We start from the raw sequence: 18,261 nt of genomic DNA on the forward strand, positions 1-18,261 counted from the left end.
TTTTTAGTACAGAAGCTTTTCTTCAAAGGGAAGTTTATGTTAACTCCAGTACAGAGAAGAGATCCAAGCAGAACAGCTATGACTGACAGCAGGTAGAGGCCTGAAGCTCAGCTGGCCCAGTGGAGGAAGGGCTTCACAAAGCAGGGGTCTGACTGGATTATTTCATGTACAACTCAATCACATGAAAGGCTTGCTTTTCTCTTGATGTCATGAAAACATTCAAATAATGTCTAAGTAAAATACAAATTCATTCAATAAATTGTACAGTTTTAGAAGGAGGTGAACCAAGTAATTAGGAAAGCATCCTAGCTAAGTCTGTGCTTAGTAAAAACTTCTATATATTACGAAGCAAAACTCAGTATTTTAAGGTTTTGAAAAATCTCTAAGATGAGGCCTAAAAAGGCTATAACTATTGACTGATATGAAAAAAAAAAGTAAGTTGGTTGAATTTTTTCAGGTGCTTTCTGATACAATTTTGTAAACTTACCTATTATTAAAAAATGACTACTCTGGTATTTTTCCTAAGCCATTGTTCCAAAAGTAGGATTATTTCTACAGGAATGTAGGGACTTAATCTTTCTTCTTCATTTATTTAAATGAGACTGGGAAGCTAATTTAAATTCAAGAGTATTTATTGTCTATGTAAGGTTCTAACCATTTATACTTAAATAAGCTTCTTCTAGAGAGGTATTTACCATCTTTAATATTAGTGAAGAAAAAGTTTGCTGTTTTAGTTTCTTCTAAGCAATGCATTACCCCTTTTTTATGAGCTGCCATTGGGAATCACACTACATAGGTATCTATGATACTGAAATCTTGACTCAGAAGCATTTTGTTATCCTTCTCTGTGCTTCCTCAAGATCAAATCAGAATTACAGCTTAAGTTTTATCCTTAGTATAAACTTTCTGAAAAATCCTATATAAGTATTTGACACCATATAGCTTGGTCCTTAAGCAATATTATACATTGCTGAGTATCCTGATCTCTACCTACAGACCTCTCATGTTCTGATGACTTCTCTCCTAGAGCCGTAACAAAATATTGATGCACAGGCTGCTTTTTCACCTTTATGTTTTTCCAAGTTTGTTTATTTATTTGTTTAATATTTAGTTTATTTATTTATTTGACAGAGAGAGAGATAGCCAGAGGGTACAAGCAGAGGAAACAAAAGAAGGAGCAGGAGAAGCAGACTCCCCACTGAGCAGGGAGCCCAATGTGGGACTGAATCCCAGGACCCTGGGACCATGACCTGAGCCGAAGGCAGAAGTTTCTCCGACTAAGCCACCCGGGCACCCCTCCAAGTTTATTTTTAAAATAAAACATATTTCCCCAAGGACTCTGATCAATAAATAAGCTATTCTATGAAAGAAATATGATGAACATTAATGGTCCCTGTCCTCATGAAGTATATAGTCTTGTAAGGTTCTGAAAGGCTTGTATTACACTTGTGAAGTACAGAGTTAGGTTGTCAAGAATTATTAACTTGTACTTACTATGTTTTTCTTGATCATTTATTATAATTATTCCCATAGATAATTGTGCACTTACTTTTAATGTGATACATTAATTTGGGTTTATTTGTATGTAAGATTTCTAAAACATTTTTCAATAAGATTATAAAATCCTTAGTATAAGGAATTATATATTCTATTTATTTTTCTTCCTCTTAGTGGAGATAATCCCATTATCTGTATGGTTCCCCAAACACAAGAATAAAAAAGAAATTTATGATTCTGACAGAAATCTTTCTGAGAGAAAAGAAATACATTAGGTTTTTGGTAACTAAATGAGGACTCAAAATTATTGTAGTGGGCTACAGTTACCCAAATTAAATGTGATCCATTTTAATTCATTAAATGTCACTCATTAAAATTTCATTCATACAGTCATTCAACATACACTGAACACTTATTCTGTCCTAGATATGGGATACTTCCCTTCACCTAATTGGAATCTAAATCAAGTATTGCTTCTATAAAATCAAAAAAATTGAACTAAGTGATCATAAAGATTCTTTACAACCAAGACTTGTGAAACTTCCATTAATTTATTTTTTTTCCATTTTTTAAAGATGTTATTTATTTATTTTTAAATTTTTACTTATTTTTTTGAAACTTCCATTAATTTAGATACAGCAATGTTATAAGGGAGAAAAATAAGGCTGCTTAGTTCTTATTTCTTGAAATTAAAAAAAAATTCTCTATTTTTTTGTTTATATTTCATAATGTTGACTCTTATCTATCTAAAGGACAGACAAAATAGATGTATAATTTATAAGTAAAGGATTTAAGAAATAATTAAACAATCTGAAAATTTTTGAAGAGGTTTAAAGTTAATGTTTAAAGTTAATGTTTCAAAGAGGTTTAAAGTTTACTGTGTTGTTAAGTCTCAAGCAACCAATTTCCCTGGCTTACAAAAACTCTTCAGAGAGGCGCCTAAGTGGCTCAGTCAGTTTAAGGGGCTGCCTTTGGCTCAGGTCATGATCTCAAGTCCTCATATCCAGCCCACATAGAGCTCCCTGCTCAGCAGGGAGCCTGCTTCTCCTTCTCATTCTGCCTTTCCCCCTGCTTGTGCTCTGTCTCTCTCTCACTGGAATAAATAAAATCTTTAAAAAAAAAAGAAAGAAAGAAAGAAAAAAACTCTTGGGGGAATCCTCTTATGATAAGAACAAATGAGTGCTACTAATGTAGGATCTATAATTTCTCACCAGATTTGAAATTCTAGGTATGTTTCACTTTATATTTTTTGACTTTGTTCTAGTGATCCATTTCATTCAACCTGAAAATCTAAGAGAGTTTAAAAATTAAAGTTAGAAAAAAAATTTTAATTAATGATTACATGATTCACCAACCACTTGTATTTCCCAAACACTGCTTACCTACGCCATCTAGTGGTAGGGTTCCCAAGCTCAGAATGCTAGATTTCACAAAATTGAGGATTTTTGTTAAAATTTATTTAATTTATATGAGAAAATGGACAGTGAGATAGATTGAGTAACATGCATATTTAGTATCAAGCCTAATTTCTCAACCCCTTTTCTTTGTACCATGTCACACTGAGGACCCACGTTACTTCAACCTTACTGACACATCATGCAAAATTTATTAAGGTAGGTTCTCTTTTTAACAGTCAAGTGGAAGACAATACTTATTTCCAAAAAAAGATGGGGGAGGGCTTAAGAACTTACCCAGGCACTTCGAATCCCATAGTTTGCTTCTTTCCAGACACAGTCATTTTAGCAACTTTTGGCACAATTTCAGATTCACTTCGAGATGACTGGGAGTCTACTGATTTTCCTAATTAGAGAGTAAAATGTGAAGGGCTAATAAGTTAAAGCTGATTTCTAGAAAATGTTACATACTATATACTACATAAATATACAGCATGATAATTTAGTATTATAGAATTTGTATCTTTATACATATTCTTTTCTCTAAAAAATTCAGTGAACATTAAAATGCTGAAATTCTTCTGTTACCTATATTCTGGGAAATCCCCTACTACTGGGACGCTGCTATGCTTAATCTCTACCAAATCTCTTCCTAATTTTGAACTGACTCTTAAGTTTCAGTATTAAGAGGTCACAAGGTGGTTTCTGCTCTAAGCCTTGCTCTGACAGAATACCTAGACCCTAGGTCCCTGTCTCCTACCACACCCTTTCATGCTACTAAAATTGTTTGGTCAGTTAGCAGATGGCTAAGCTATTTTTAATCTCGTGATACCTATAAACTGATGAGCAAGTTAAGAGGCTGCTGAACCCCCTACTTGTGCTCCCTCTCTCACTGTGTCTGTCAGATAAATAAATAAAATCCTTAAAAATAAAAATAAATAAAATAAAATAAAAAGAGGCTGCTGAATTGTGCTGGACACTGTATATACTTTACTTGCACACAATACTAGGCTTAGGAAGATATTTGATATCTAACAAGGATATGGGGGAAGAAAAAGTGAATTAAGAACAAGATCAATTAAGAGCTAGGTCAAAGACTTTAATGCATTTGATATTTAAAAAACAGACCTGTGATTTATGGAATTCTTTAGAATGTAACTTCGTAATTTTCAGTAATATTACCATCAGGATTGGGTCCACTTAAAACTGGAAACTGCACATGATACACTGGTAAATACATGTACATAAATTACTTTTTAGGTTAGAAAAGGTAAATTAATGTATATAATGCATACAAAATGTTTGTTATTTGCCTACTCTATGCCAATCCCTATGCTGGAAATATAATGGCAAACAAAAGCAGACATAATCCCTGTGCTGAGAGAGCTTAAATCGAGTGGACAAGGTGCACTTAGTAACCAAAAATAAAAAACTATTAGTGTTAGAATATGTACACGTACCATAAGGTTTGGTGGCAGGGCACACAAAATAGAAGCTTCCACAGGAAAGCTAAGAGTTCAGCAATGATGCTAAAGGAAAGACCTACACAGAAAGGAAGAGCACTGTGAACTACACACAAGGAAGAGTACTGTGAACAGAGAGAGTAGCCTGCACAGTGACTGTGCTGTGGGAGGCAGCGTGGACCTCAGAGGAAGTAAAAACAGAAGGGAAAGGGAACGCAGCTCACTAACTGAAGCTTAAGCGGGGACAGCGGCCAGGCCACACAGGGAGCCCTCAGGCCAGGCCAGAGAGCCTAACACTTGTTCTAACAAAATAGGAAGCCACCAAAACGATGTAAGCAAGTAAGAGGAAGACCAAGAGAGAGGAGAAGATAGAGTCAAGCTCAAGGACAGGTGTGGGCTGGAGCATCTATCTGTGATTCATCAGCACATGGTAAGTAGTTGAAGACACACACCTAAGTGAGATCACAAAGCAAGTGAATACAGACTAAGAACAGAAGTAGTTCTAGGACAGGGCCTTGAAAGAAATCCAGCCTTTAATCATTACAGGGACCCTGAGCCTGCAAAAGGTGACTAAGAAGGGCCGGGGTGGGGGGTGCCAAGGAAGCCTGGGGAAGAGTGGCTGATGGGGCTGGCACCACCCAAGTATCGGGAAACATTCACTAGTGACATGATCGCCTCAAGTAAAGGTCATTGGTAGAGTCTGTAAGAGCCATCTGGGAGAAGTGAGAGAAGGAAACATCACAATGGGTTTAAAAAAAGAAAAAAAAAGTGAAGATGAGAAAACAGAGGCAGTCCCTAGCCACGATCTCTTATCCACACTTCTACAATGTGAAAGCTCTGGAAAATTAAGGTTTTCGTCTTATTTGAATTTGGAAGCAAAACCTGACCTAAACTGACATGAAGGCTATGATAGCCCTTATTTATCCCACTTAAAGTGAAAAGTCATACATATCAAGGTCAGAAATCACAATGTGATGATTACAGGGTGCAGCCCCCCATTCCACTGAGGTTATCACACCATAGGTAGTACATACATGGTAATGCTTTTCCACATTCCAAAACTTCAGATTCCTGAGGCAACTCTGGTCCCAACAGCTTTCGATGAGAGAATACAGGCATGTGCAAATGACTCACTTAAAAAGTTTGGCTGGAAAGGGAGGGCTATGGTAGAATGGTAGCAAAAAGGTCAGCTGAGGGATGCCTGGGTGGCTCAGTGGGCTAAGCCTCTGCCTTCTGCTCAAGTCATGATCTCAGGGTCCTGGGATGGAGCCCTGCATCGGGCTCTCTGCTTGGTGGGGAGCCTGCTTCCCCCTCTCTCTGCCTGCCTTTCTGCCTACTTGTGATCTTTTTCTCTCAAACAAATCTTAAAAAAAAAAAAAGTTCAGCTGATAGAAAGGACAGCACTGAGAGGCACTGGTTGAAAATATTAGGAAGAGATAACATCCCATTACATATTTTAGAACTCCTGGGAAAGCAGAAAGGGAAAGGATATGAGGCATAGGCCGAATCTAAATTAAGACAGGTATTACTGTACAGGAGGTAGGTTTGTTTGTTGAGGAGCTGGAAGATGAAAATTCCCAATGGTTAGCTTCTACTTACTCTATCACAAGGAGCCAGTTACCTGGTGAGACTGAGGGTGAACAAGGGAAGTAAAAGAACTGGTGAAGCAAATGGTTTTCAATAGTCATCATACAAGGGGGAATGGCTGGACAGTAGTGAAGGCCCACTTAAGATCTGTGATAACACCTGAAACTGATGTAACACTGTGGGTCAATGATACTCAAATAAAAACATCTTTTAAAAAGATAGGTGATAATAAATTTATAATGGAATCACTCTGCCTTTCTTTATGACTTTTTTTTAAAGATTTTTATCTATTTATTTGACAGACAGAGAGAGATCACAAGTAGGCAGAAGACAGGCAGAGAGAGAGGGGGAAGCAGGCTCCCCGCTGAGCAGAGAGCCCGATGTGGGGCTCGATCCCAGGACCCTGAGATCATGACCTGAGCTGAAGGCAGAGGCTTAAACCACTGAGCCACCCAGGCGCCCCTCTTTGTGACTTTTTCTAGAAATGTTCAGCCATTTAGGAACAGGCACAGCAAAGGCATTAACTACTTCATTCAGGGTTACATTTCTACCCAACAGATGCAAGGAGAAAGCAGAGAAATAAGGCAGTTATAGGTACTGGCAAAATGGGAGGAAAAGTTATTGAAATTAATCAAACAGGAATCCTAAGTGGGATTAAACAAATAAAATGACAAAGAGTACTGATGTACTGGGATAAAGAAGAGAGGTCCACAGGTCAAGAGAAGGTCATGACCTGAGAAGCACAACTAGATAGTCGTGGTCAGAACAGGACTGTGAATTCATGATTCTGAAGGAGGGGAATTAGAATGAATTGCTAAGGAGTTAAAGGTCACTGGAAATCAAGTGGTCAAGAAACTGTAAGTCCAGGTGGGGTTTCTGTCAGTGTTTTCTCACACTGATGCACAAATAAGCTACGATCATCAAGAACTGAAGCTGAAGAAGAGTACTATAGGCCAACTGCCAGTATTCAATGAACAAGGAAGCGTGGGCAACGAGGTTGCTCAGTAAATGACAGCAGTAAGGACTAATGAACAGGTGATTTAGGCAAAAGATGGGAATTTCAAAGGCGCAGAGACTTGAGGGGGGAAAAAAAGAATGGAGGAATAAGGAAAAGGCAGTAAAGAGAACAAAGTTGACATTCCAGGCCCTCAGGTTTGAGAGAATTGAAGTGAAGTAAGGCAAGGAGTGGAAAAAACACTTGGAAAACACTGAAAATTACAGAGAGGTTTGATTTTTATGGAAGAGAAAAAAAAAAAAAAAGCAGTTCCAGAGTTATAGGAAAGTAGAGAGGAGTGAGAGATGAGACAGGGCTAAAAAAGGAGGACACACGGTACTGACGACGATGATGATGATGACGCTGGTGGTAGTGCTGGTGTCTGTAGGTAGGTAAGACATCCTAAGGCAAGGCAAAGAGGCATGGTGGATTTTGGCCTCTATCCAAATAGGGCAGAAGAGTCATAAAGCACAGAAATGTCTTATTTCAAGCTATCCAGGACTAATTCCCACTTCCTACACATTTAGTACATTAAAACACTGTAATTTTGACTTAAAAAAAAAACTAAAACTAAAATGACATAGAAGGTCTTAAGCACAAAAATCACAATATGATCTTATAGTACTTCTGTGGGATGCAATAAATATAAAACCTTTTCACTTCTAGTGATTCTTATCTATAAGACATCAAACACAAGATGTAGTATTTCAAAAATTCAATTAAGTGAAAAAATCTTTTTTTTTCTCAGAGTAAAATAAGTCTAGTATTATAGTTCTGACTATCACCCATTACAGCAATAATTCTGAAAACTTATTTAGGTCATATATCCCTTTAAGAAGCTCACAAAAACAATGAGAAATACTTGCCAGAAAAACTCACCATACACACTAATTTTGCATGCTATTTCAAGGGGTTCAATAATTCTACCTGTAGAATCCTCCCTTTGATAAACTTGACTTGGGCTATTTTGGAAATACGCGAATTTCAATTTGGTGTTATCCACAAAGAAAAAAGATACATTCAGTAAATTCCCACTGAGCTGTTGTCAACAGCAATGTGATACACTTCCACTTACCCAACCATATTACAAAGTTCCTCTCATAATTACTTCAGACTGATGCCAGGCAAAATCTACAACTAAGTTAGAAGTGAACTAATAACTCAAATAACCAGTCATGGATCACTAAGAGACACATATGAGTATTTGAAGCCATCACATAAAAGTATGAAATGTTTACTGTGTTCTCCGACCTTCCCCAACCAACTAGAAATTCATTCACTGCATAACATACCTCAAAAAACTGAGCATTAAATTTTCAGAAAGTCCAAAAAATGTCAGTATGGAATGAATACTTGCACAGAAAAAGGAGGCATGGCTTCTAGTTCCTGCTCTGCCACACTACTTAGCTACTACCTACCTTACAGCTTAAGCAGTCCCCTTAATTTTGCTAGCTTCAGTTTTCTGATCTACAGATCATCCTCAACCTACAATGGAGTCAGGTCCCAATAAATCCATCAGAAGCTGAAAATATCATAAGCTGAGAATGTATTTAATACACCCAACCTACAGAACTTCAAAGTTTAGCCTAGCCTACTTTAAATATGCTCAGAACATTTGCATTGGCCTACAGTTGGGACAGCTTATCTAATACAAAGCCTACTTTTTAGTATAGTGGTGAGTATCCAATGTAATCTACTGAGTACTGTACAGAAAGTGAAAAACAGAATGCCTGTGTGCATACTGGCTGAAGACCCCCGTGATCAGGTGAGTTACTGGAAGGTGCAGCTCACCACCACTGTCCAGCATCATGAGGGAAGACAACACCACATTATCAACTGAATAAAGATCAAAATTCGAAATCCAAAGTATGGTTTCTAATGAATGCATATCTTCAGCAACACTGTAAAGTCAAAACATTAAGTAGAACCATTTTAAGTGGGAAACCATCTGTTACAATGAAATAAATGATTTCTGTCCAGTATTAGGTCTCTGACTCCCAAACCACTAAAATGATTTTTAAATCAAATAGCCCATTAGGAGGTAAAAGTAAAATGTGCCATTCCAGAGGAAAATAATCAATGTCCTCCCCCAAGTCATATAAAACCAATCACAAAAAGATCTGCATTCTGAAATTTCACGTATTAGTGACTAGTGTTCAGGCTCTAGGAAAACGGAGGAGAATCAATCATCATTTTGATTTTTCATTCAGATGGAAAAAACAGCTTACCCAGCTGATCAAGCTTAACCTGCTTATTATACAGACGAAAAAATGACACAAGGAAATTAAGTGACTTCACAGGAGGTGGCAGGACCCGCACTTAATCATCTCACCCTACCTGTCCAATTCACCATTCTCAAATACTAGTTGTCTCTAAAGCAAAGCCTTCTTTTGTCCCTGTAGTTATTCCTTCATGGGATGCTTTCTCCAGGACTTCACTGCTTCTTTTCTCAACTGAGATCTAAATAGCAGTGTCTAAGTTTTCTCTTAAATACAAAATTATCTAGGTCCCTTGCCCTGAAAATCTTTTTTAATGTATATGCCTTTGTAAAAGATACAAAGCTCAATTTCCCCAGCATCACACAACTATATCATAATCTTGCTGAATTTACTGAACATGTAAACTTACATATCCACATGATTTACCTATCTCTGATTTAATTTTTTGGTCTTAAAACACACTCAATTTTAGACTACCAGCTCTTGGGAGGGTGAAAACTGTCTTATACATATGTTCACATATTCCATAGCACATGAAAACAGTACTGTGCCCACAAAAAACATTCCAGAGAGTTTAATGATTATTAATCCCTAAGAGTTTACATTTTGAAGACATGAGATAATCTACTGCTTCTGCAAATTGTCGTCAATCTCTTCTTTGGACAATAACGTCAACTTACTCTCTATTACTTGCACTTAATACCAGTCACCTCCTAACCCTAAGAGATCTGAATTCTAGAAAGCCAATTATGGGCATTCTTGTATGCTCTCCTGTTAGGTGCTTACATGTTCTTTTGCCTTCATAACAACTATGCCAAGTATGTATAATCATACCTACTTTACTTTAGGAAAACTGAGGTCTGTATTGGGTTGATTTAACAAAGGCTATACAACTGTGGCCTGTGATATAACTGGGTTTAGAAAAAGACATGAATCGCATGGTGGCTATTCTCAAAGGGCTTATATACTACCCTGGGAGACAATTATAAAGTGGTAGAGATGAGTTATAGAAACAATAAGAGAATTCAAAGTATGCATCTAATTAGGAAAGTCTTGCAACAAATGAAATTTGACATGACCCTGAAAAGAAAAAGAAGGCAAAAATAATTTGAGAAAAAGCATATTTAAGGGTCAACCAGGCAAAAATCTGAGTAAGACTGGGCTTTGTCACAGAGAGTAACAAAAAAGTATACTTTATCTTTAGATTGAGCCCAGTTTTTTTTTCTTCTTAATTTGCTTAAGTATCATGCAAGTAAGTTTAAAGAGTACATAATAACAACAACAACAACAACAAAAGAATGATCCAGTAGTACAAAATCCAAAGGGACTATTTTGGGAAGAAGCAAGCCAAGCTGATGCTGACGTTCATCTGGAAGAGTAAATGTGAGAGAATGACCAATAAAATGTTTAAATTAAGAATAATAGGGGACTTGAACTACCAGATATTGAGACCTCTTATAAAGCTGGAGTAAATTAAAATGGGGTCATAAGAATAGTTTGATGAATGAGAACAGAGCATCTGCAAATGGACCAATTAATAGGAATATATTTCTTATACATAAGAACAGCATTTGAGTATATACAAAAATATTTAAGAATATGCAGAGTTACAAATAGAAATTCAGTATATGCAAAGTGGTATTTCAAATCAGTGGGAAAAGGATGGGTTATTCCATGTTGTATTGGGAATACTGGCCATTCACTGGAAAGAAATGTTCTATCATATGTCTGTGGTGTATCATATATAAATTCTTTGTTGATCAAAGATATGAATATAAAGAAGAAAAATATAAAAATATATTTATAGGCCACCTCGGTGGCTCAGGTGGTTAAGTGACTGCCTTTGGCTCAGGTCATGATCCCGGAGTCCTGGGATCTGTCCCACATGGGGCTCCCTGCTTAGCAGGGAGCCTATGCTTCTCTCTCTCCCTCTGCCTGCTATTCCCCCTGTTTGTACACACACTCTCTCTATCAAATAAATAAAATCTTAAAACAAAATAAAAATAAAAATATATTTATAGGGGCACCTAAGTGGCTTAGTCAGTTAAGCCTCTATCTTCTGCTCAGGTCATGATCCCAGGGTCCTGGAACAGAGCCTCACAATGTGCTCCCTGCTCAGCAGGAAGCCTGTCTCTCCCTTTCCCTCTGCCCCTCCCCCGCTGCTTGTGCATTCTCGCTCTCTCAAATAAAATCTTTACAGAATATATTTCCTTTAGAAATATATATTTATAATCTTTAAGTAAGACTAACAAGTTTTATATAAGATTTCTCCCTGATTAAATATACCACAAGGAAACATAAAATATGTAGGGGAAATATATATATATAATAAAAGAACTCCTGAGAAGGAAAAGTGAATTGGGGGAAATCGGAAGGAGAGATGAAGCATGAGAGACTGTGGACTCTGAGAAACAAACTGAGGGTTTTGGAGGGAGGAATGGAGGGGGATAGGTGAGCCTGGTGGTGGGTATTATGGAGGGCACATATTGCATGGAGCACTGGGTGTGGGGCATAAACAGTGAACTTTGGAACACTGAAAAACAAAATAAAATTATAATTAAAAAAATAATAATAAAAGAGCTCCTAACAAACCAACAAGAGAAAACAACTCAGAGAGAAAGAAGTGAACAATAAAAGCACCAGGTCAAGATACACAAGTCAAAGAAAGGTATAGCAGTGGAAAGGGGAACACAAATCAGAGGGGACTGAGGAAAAGGGCTAAAAAGTGGAGGTGGTAGGAGAGAGGACAGAGAGAGAGACAGGGCAGAGGAACAAATAGATATATTTCTACTTTTTTATTAGTATCTAGAGTTGCCAAGGGAAAGAGGAAGAAGAGTGCTATCTTACACTATTAGCAAGAGCACAGCCTGATGTACTTTTGGCACAGAAAAATGTGATAAAGTCAAAAATTTTACTATGTACATTATACTTCTGGCAATGTGTTCTACATAAATATTAACAGGACTATAGAATGGTGTATGAACAACATTATTTACTGTGGTGCTGTCTGTAATGGCAAAAAAAGGTGGGTGTATGTCAATAAGGGAACAGTTAAACAAATTACAGTACATCCAAACAATCAATATATTAAAAGTAGTAAACCCACACTCATGAAAAGGAAACCATGACACATTAAGTGCAAAAAGCAAGTACAAGATTAAATAGCAAAGATGCTGTATCACTATATTATCGGCATTAAAAAGTCCACAAGAATGGAAGTGAACTTTTAGAAGTGATTACATCTAGAGAGTGATAATAAAAAGGAGGTATCTTTCATTTCAAAATGTATATACATTGCTTCTTGGCCTTTTGGCTAAGATCAAGTGCAAAATGTATATACTTCTATGATAACAACTATATTATTTTTATAATTAAAAATGTTTAAGTGAAGGGGTGCCTGGGTGGCTCAGTTGGTTAAGCATCTAATTTCAGCTCAGGTCGTGATCTCAGGGTCCTAGGATCAAGCCTGCACAGGACTTCCTGCTTGGCAGGGAGTCTGCTGCCCCACCCCCAGTTTGTGCTCTCTTTCCCTGTCACATAAATAAAATTTTTAAAATGTTTAAGTGAAAAGCATACAAATTAAGCTAAATACTTCAAAACACTAAAAACTTCTTTCTACACTGTTCTTCAGGGCACTCTTGATTTTTCTTAGAAGTTAATAATATAAATCCTACTTGACAATAACAGAATCAGCATACCACAACCCAAACTCTTCCCACCGATGATCCTGAATACCACACACTACTGAAAAGTTTGTGTTCGGAAACAAAAGTGCCAAGTTCATCTAGCCAGTCATTCGATGACAACTATATATTCAGAATGCTCCACTAAGCTGAAAGAAATACTCTCGATTAGACTCTGAAGCTTCTTGACAGAAATGGCTGTAATTTTTTTCTTTCTCTCTTTCTGCAAATATTTATAACTTTGTACCTCATTGATGCATGTTTGCTGACTGCTGAAGTGAACAAACAAAATCACTGCCTCCTAGCTCTTCCAATGCTCTGACAAATTTCTAAAGGAATAAGGATGAAAACTAAAAGGGAATTATCAATGTGACTTCTCTGAACAACGTCATGGTAACTCTATCTTGCACACCTCGCGTGCTCTAGAGCTGGATTTCCCAGCCTTGGTCCTGCTGATACTTCGGCAGGAAAGTTTTCTGCTGGGGGGTTAGGGGGCGCAGGGAGGTGTTCTGGCGTCCCCTCCGCAGGATGTTTAGCAGCATTTCCTTAGGGTCTACAGACACTTTCCTCCAGGTGAGGTCTGCTCTATAATTATTTGAAAAAACATTAAATACACACTCTATACCCTATAATCACCATCTCAAAAGCACAGATCCTCTCCTAACTCATCTTCTTGCCCACAAACTGATCAAATGCCTTTTCTTGTCCAATCAAGCTTGAAATCCCAGTTATTGATTTCTGATTCCTTTTCTCAAAACCTCTATCTACTACCAATACTAATTCTATTTACCTTTTCCCCATAAACATTTCTCAAATTTGTCCTTTCCTTTCCTTTCCCATCTACTTAGGTCAGGCCCTTAAGACCTCAAGGCTGATTTACCTTTCAAAACTCATCTCTTCCCTACTACTCCTGTAAGTGGACTGAAATTTTCTGGCACATGCACCTCTTGTCTTCTCACATCCAGGGCCATGGCCCATTCTATTTCCATGTTCATGCAAATACCGTTATTTTCATTAAAATTATTCATACAAGGAAGCCAAGGCTTCTTGATAATGCTGGAATCACAGAGGCCAACGTTAGCACTGTATGATCAAAGATTCAGATTCATCCTACAAAAATTTACTGAGAACCTACGAGGCAGAAACACCTGTCTCCTCTGTGTAATTGGCAATAGAATAAAGTAACTGTAGATCCAGTTGCACACTTTCATGCTTCCATAGGAGAACCCCCATAACCACTCCATGTCAAAAGCCTCCAACTTACAACAGTCTGGTCAAGTAGGTAAGACATGGACTCTGCTGCAAGACAGCCTAGGTGGAATCCAGGCTCTGCTATTAACTATGTGACTTCAAATGAGTTATAGAACTTCCTTCAGTGCCTAGGTTCCTCATCTACAAAATAACAATAATGGAATCTACCTTACAGAGATGTTATGAGATTTTAAAAAAGCCAATACACGTATACTGCTTAGAGCAACGTGTGACATATATTAAGTATTCAGTGCTCCATAGCAATGACAAAAAGCAGCATAGTCTGTGGGTCTCTGATATTACCAAAATACCAACTTCCTTTTCCTCATTTGAAACCAGGGTAGCCACAGACACATATTACTCTCTGGCAATCACATATTAATGATGGGGAGAAGGAATATGCCAACTGTGTGACACTGCGCTAGGTACTAGGATAAACAGATAAAATAATACAACATAATTCCTATCCTCAAGAAACAGAAGTCTACTAGAGGTAACACATGTACTACCATGGGAAGTGTGACAATGTAGGAAAAATCAGTGTACAGGAAAGGTGCCACCCATCCACACTGAAAGAATTTCCTTTAAAATATTCCTAATAAATCTTGGAGGACAAAATAAGGAAAAGGGGATCAGGAAATAAGACACAATGCCTGAAATAATAGGACTACTGGTATATCAGCATGCCTGGGACACAGGGTAAGAGGGTAAGTGGGTAAGACATAAGAAAGCAGGCAACACACTGAGGGACATGAAAAACACTGGGGAATTTAACTTGGTTATGAAATATAAGATGACTCACCAACATATTATGCTTAGCGAAATAAGTCAATCAGAGAAAGACAACTATCAAATGATCTCCCTGATACAAAAAAGTGGAAGATGCAATGAGGGGGGTTTGGGGGGGTAGGAAAATGAAACAAGATGGGATCGGGAGGGAGACAAACCATAAGAGACTCTTAATCTCACAAAACAAACTGAGGGTTGCCAGGGAGAGGGGGTAGGGAGAGCGTGGTGGGGTTATGGACATTGGGGAGGGTATGTACTATGGTGAATGCTGTGAAGTGTTTAAACCTGGTGATTCACAGACCTGCACCTCTGGGGCTAATAATATATTATATGTTAATTAAAAAAAAAAAAAAAGACTCACCAACAGAATTAAAGTATTAGAATAAAGTATCAGAGCTTTTAAAACTCACTCTGACCACAGCATGGAAAACGGATTATGAAGGCAAGACTGGAGAGAGAACAGTTAGAAAACTGTTGTCCTAACACATTCAAGAAATTCTATGCATTGACCCAAAATAAGAACGATTGGAGACAATGAAAGGGATATCCAAGCTATTACAAGGTAAAATTAGAACTACTTGATACCTGGATGTATGTAAGCAGGTGAGATAAGTAAAAGTTTCCAAATTTTCCAGCAAGGAAGAAACATCAGATGTTTCTGTCATTACCGAAAAAAAAATATATTCCAAAGAACTAAAAGAAATCTGCTATCAGTGTCTTGCTTCTCTTGACTGGTCCTTTCATCAAGGCAAAATTACAAAAGTCCATGCAGAAACTGCCTCCTCCTAAATAGACGGGGATTGCCACCAACTTATTTTTTTAAACACTGCTTAGATACTATCTCGGGTCTTGAGAGTTTTGCAAGTTAAATTATAACATGTTCTTGGCACTGGGGACACAAAGATGAGTAACAGTCTCTGTTTTCAGGTAACTTTCATTCTAAATGTGAAAGACATATAGACAGACAAGACTGAAAGAAAATACAGACAAAGAGATTAAAGAGAATTTTGCGGGAGACAAGTGCTACAACTATAACTGAGCAAGTACCAAAGCACAGGGAGTGAGAAAGTGCAAACGGGCAGAAGAGCAAAATACATCCGTACATAGTGATGAGGAATTAAATGTCAGGGAGGCAACAAATCAAGATCTTAATCCCCAGGACTCTAAATCAGATACAAATATAGAACACATTGGGTCTGAGATTCTTGTAAGGCAAAAAGAACTTGGATAGAAACCTGGATAATCACGTTTGCAGAACAGAAGAAAGGAGAGCCCTATTTAAACACAGGAAGCAACTTATGGCCTGGGAACAGATGAGGCAGCCTCTGGAAAGGGATGGATGACAAGGCAGGCAGGCCACGGAGGAACTCTAACGAATACAGGTGTAAGCAGAAAATAAGTGTTCACATTCCTTGTAGAATCCTTCCATGGAGTTTAGATTCATGTAGTCAGGCAATTTTGTGGGCTATATTTTTAGAGATCATGTGCTCCAGTCCCTCCTTTTACAGATGAAAAATTTAAGTAGATTTCTAAAGATCACATGTCTCATGGAAATTTTGTTTCTTTTCTCTGGGCTGCTTCCAAGCCATGTTCCCCTTTCCCATTTCTGGTTGCACCGCCTCCAGACTTCATGGGCTTGATTTTCCCAAGACGGCTGAACCAGGTTTATTTTGAAGTTAAATGTATACAAAACTGCTCAATCAAATCTCTATAAACTGTCAATCCTTTGTCAAGATGATGATGATGTGATTTTAGCGAGGTTAATCATTAGTAGCTACTCAAATGCTTCAGATAAGTTGTTAAAATCAAGAATTCTGATTTCCTTTAATGTTTGCATTTCAAAATCTCCAAAGAATCTATTTGGTTAGAGCTTAGTAGTTAAATCATTCTCTGGCCGGGGCGCCTGGGTGGCTGAATGAGTTGAACCTCTGCCTTCGGCTCGGGTCTTGGTCCCAAGGTCCTGGGATCAAGACCGACATCGGGCTCTCTGCTCAGCAGGGAGGCTGCTTCCTCCTCTCTCTCTCTATCTACCTTTCTGTCTACTTGTGAGCTCTGTCTGTCAAATAAATAAATAAAATCTTAAAAAAAAAAAAATTCTCTGGTTAGCAAAGAAGTTTCTGATACAATTTTAAATTCCATTGGGAAACCAGAAGGATAAGCTAATCTTACCCTAATAACAAATACATGCATACTAACTCCTTAACCTTTTGCTGATGCTGATTTTCGGAGGGGAAAGTGATATTTAGGCTCTAAAGCATAAGGCTATCAATTTTAGGTTCACACGATACTCCTAAATTCTTACTGATGAGAACTCCAGACCAAAATGATATGACTTGAAGTCAAAAACCTTTACTGGATATTCTCATACAGCATATATTGTTTTCTGACTATACTGTAAAATATCAATATAAAATATGTGCCTTATCTTTCCAACTAACCTATGAGCTCCAGAAGGGTACTTTTTGATGTTTTCCACAACATCCAGTCCAGTGCCTGGTTCATACATACTAGTCACTCAAATATTTAATAAGATTACATAATTTTATAGATGGAAAAAAGTAATATATTCTCTAAGCCAGTGATTCTCAGCTTGGGAAGAGAAGGCGGAGGAAAGAACAAGACCATCCTTGTCCCTCTTCCTTTGAAAATCCTTGTCACTGGAAGATACTGATGCTGACAAAGAATTATATCTCTCAGATGTCCTGAGGCAGAAAAGTAACTGAGAATAATTTATCAGGATAAAAATAAATTTATAAATAAAGAAGTGAGGTTCATGTAGGTTAAACAATTTGATCAACCCAGATTAACATTCTTTGCAAATTACAACCACCTACCTCTTGTTGACTGGTTTCAGGTTCATACCTAAAAAGATGTTTGAAGATCTGTCTCAAGTCAGGAAATTAGTTCAGATGCCCTTCTAAGGTTCCTGCCCTCACAATCCTATTTTTAAAAATAACTAGTTAGCCTACTCAGTGAGAATCTCTCCCCCATATGCATGTAATTAATCTCTAAATAACACCAACTGTAAAAGTTATTAACACGTTAATAATATCAGGCACATCAAATAGAGGACTAGTTATCTAGGAAATAATACTCTTAAAACCAATTAAAAATAACAAAGGTGTGTTTGGTTTTTTCCCATGTAAAATTCCCAACTAAACATAAGAAATGTTACAAGGAACACGTTCAAAATGTAGGCTTGTTCTCGTGATGGCATTAAATAATTTTAAATTTGAAGCACCTATAAAGATGTAAAAACACTAATATAAAACACTAGTTTTTGTTTTAAATTAAAAATGCTTTTCACGATTTTTTAATCAGTGTTTTTCAATTCACTGAATTAAACTGGGATATAAAAATTCATTCTGTATTTAAAAGTGTGTG

At 37.3% G+C, this 18,261-nt stretch overlaps 1 protein-coding gene across 1 annotated transcript in view; it reads right to left on the reverse strand.

The window, feature by feature from the left end:
- Window positions 1-18,261, reverse strand: part of HBS1L (HBS1 like translational GTPase) — an 84,295-nt gene that overhangs the window by 31,501 nt on the left and 34,533 nt on the right. Inside the window, exon 5 of the mRNA XM_059400769.1 lies at window positions 3,189-3,297. Coding sequence (XP_059256752.1) covers window positions 3,189-3,297 — 109 coding nt within the window. The remainder of the gene's footprint in view (window positions 1-3,188; window positions 3,298-18,261) is intronic.

The sequence above is a fragment of the Mustela nigripes genome, chromosome 5, assembly GCF_022355385.1.
Source record: "Mustela nigripes isolate SB6536 chromosome 5, MUSNIG.SB6536, whole genome shotgun sequence".
NCBI lineage: Eukaryota > Metazoa > Chordata > Mammalia > Carnivora > Mustelidae > Mustela > Mustela nigripes.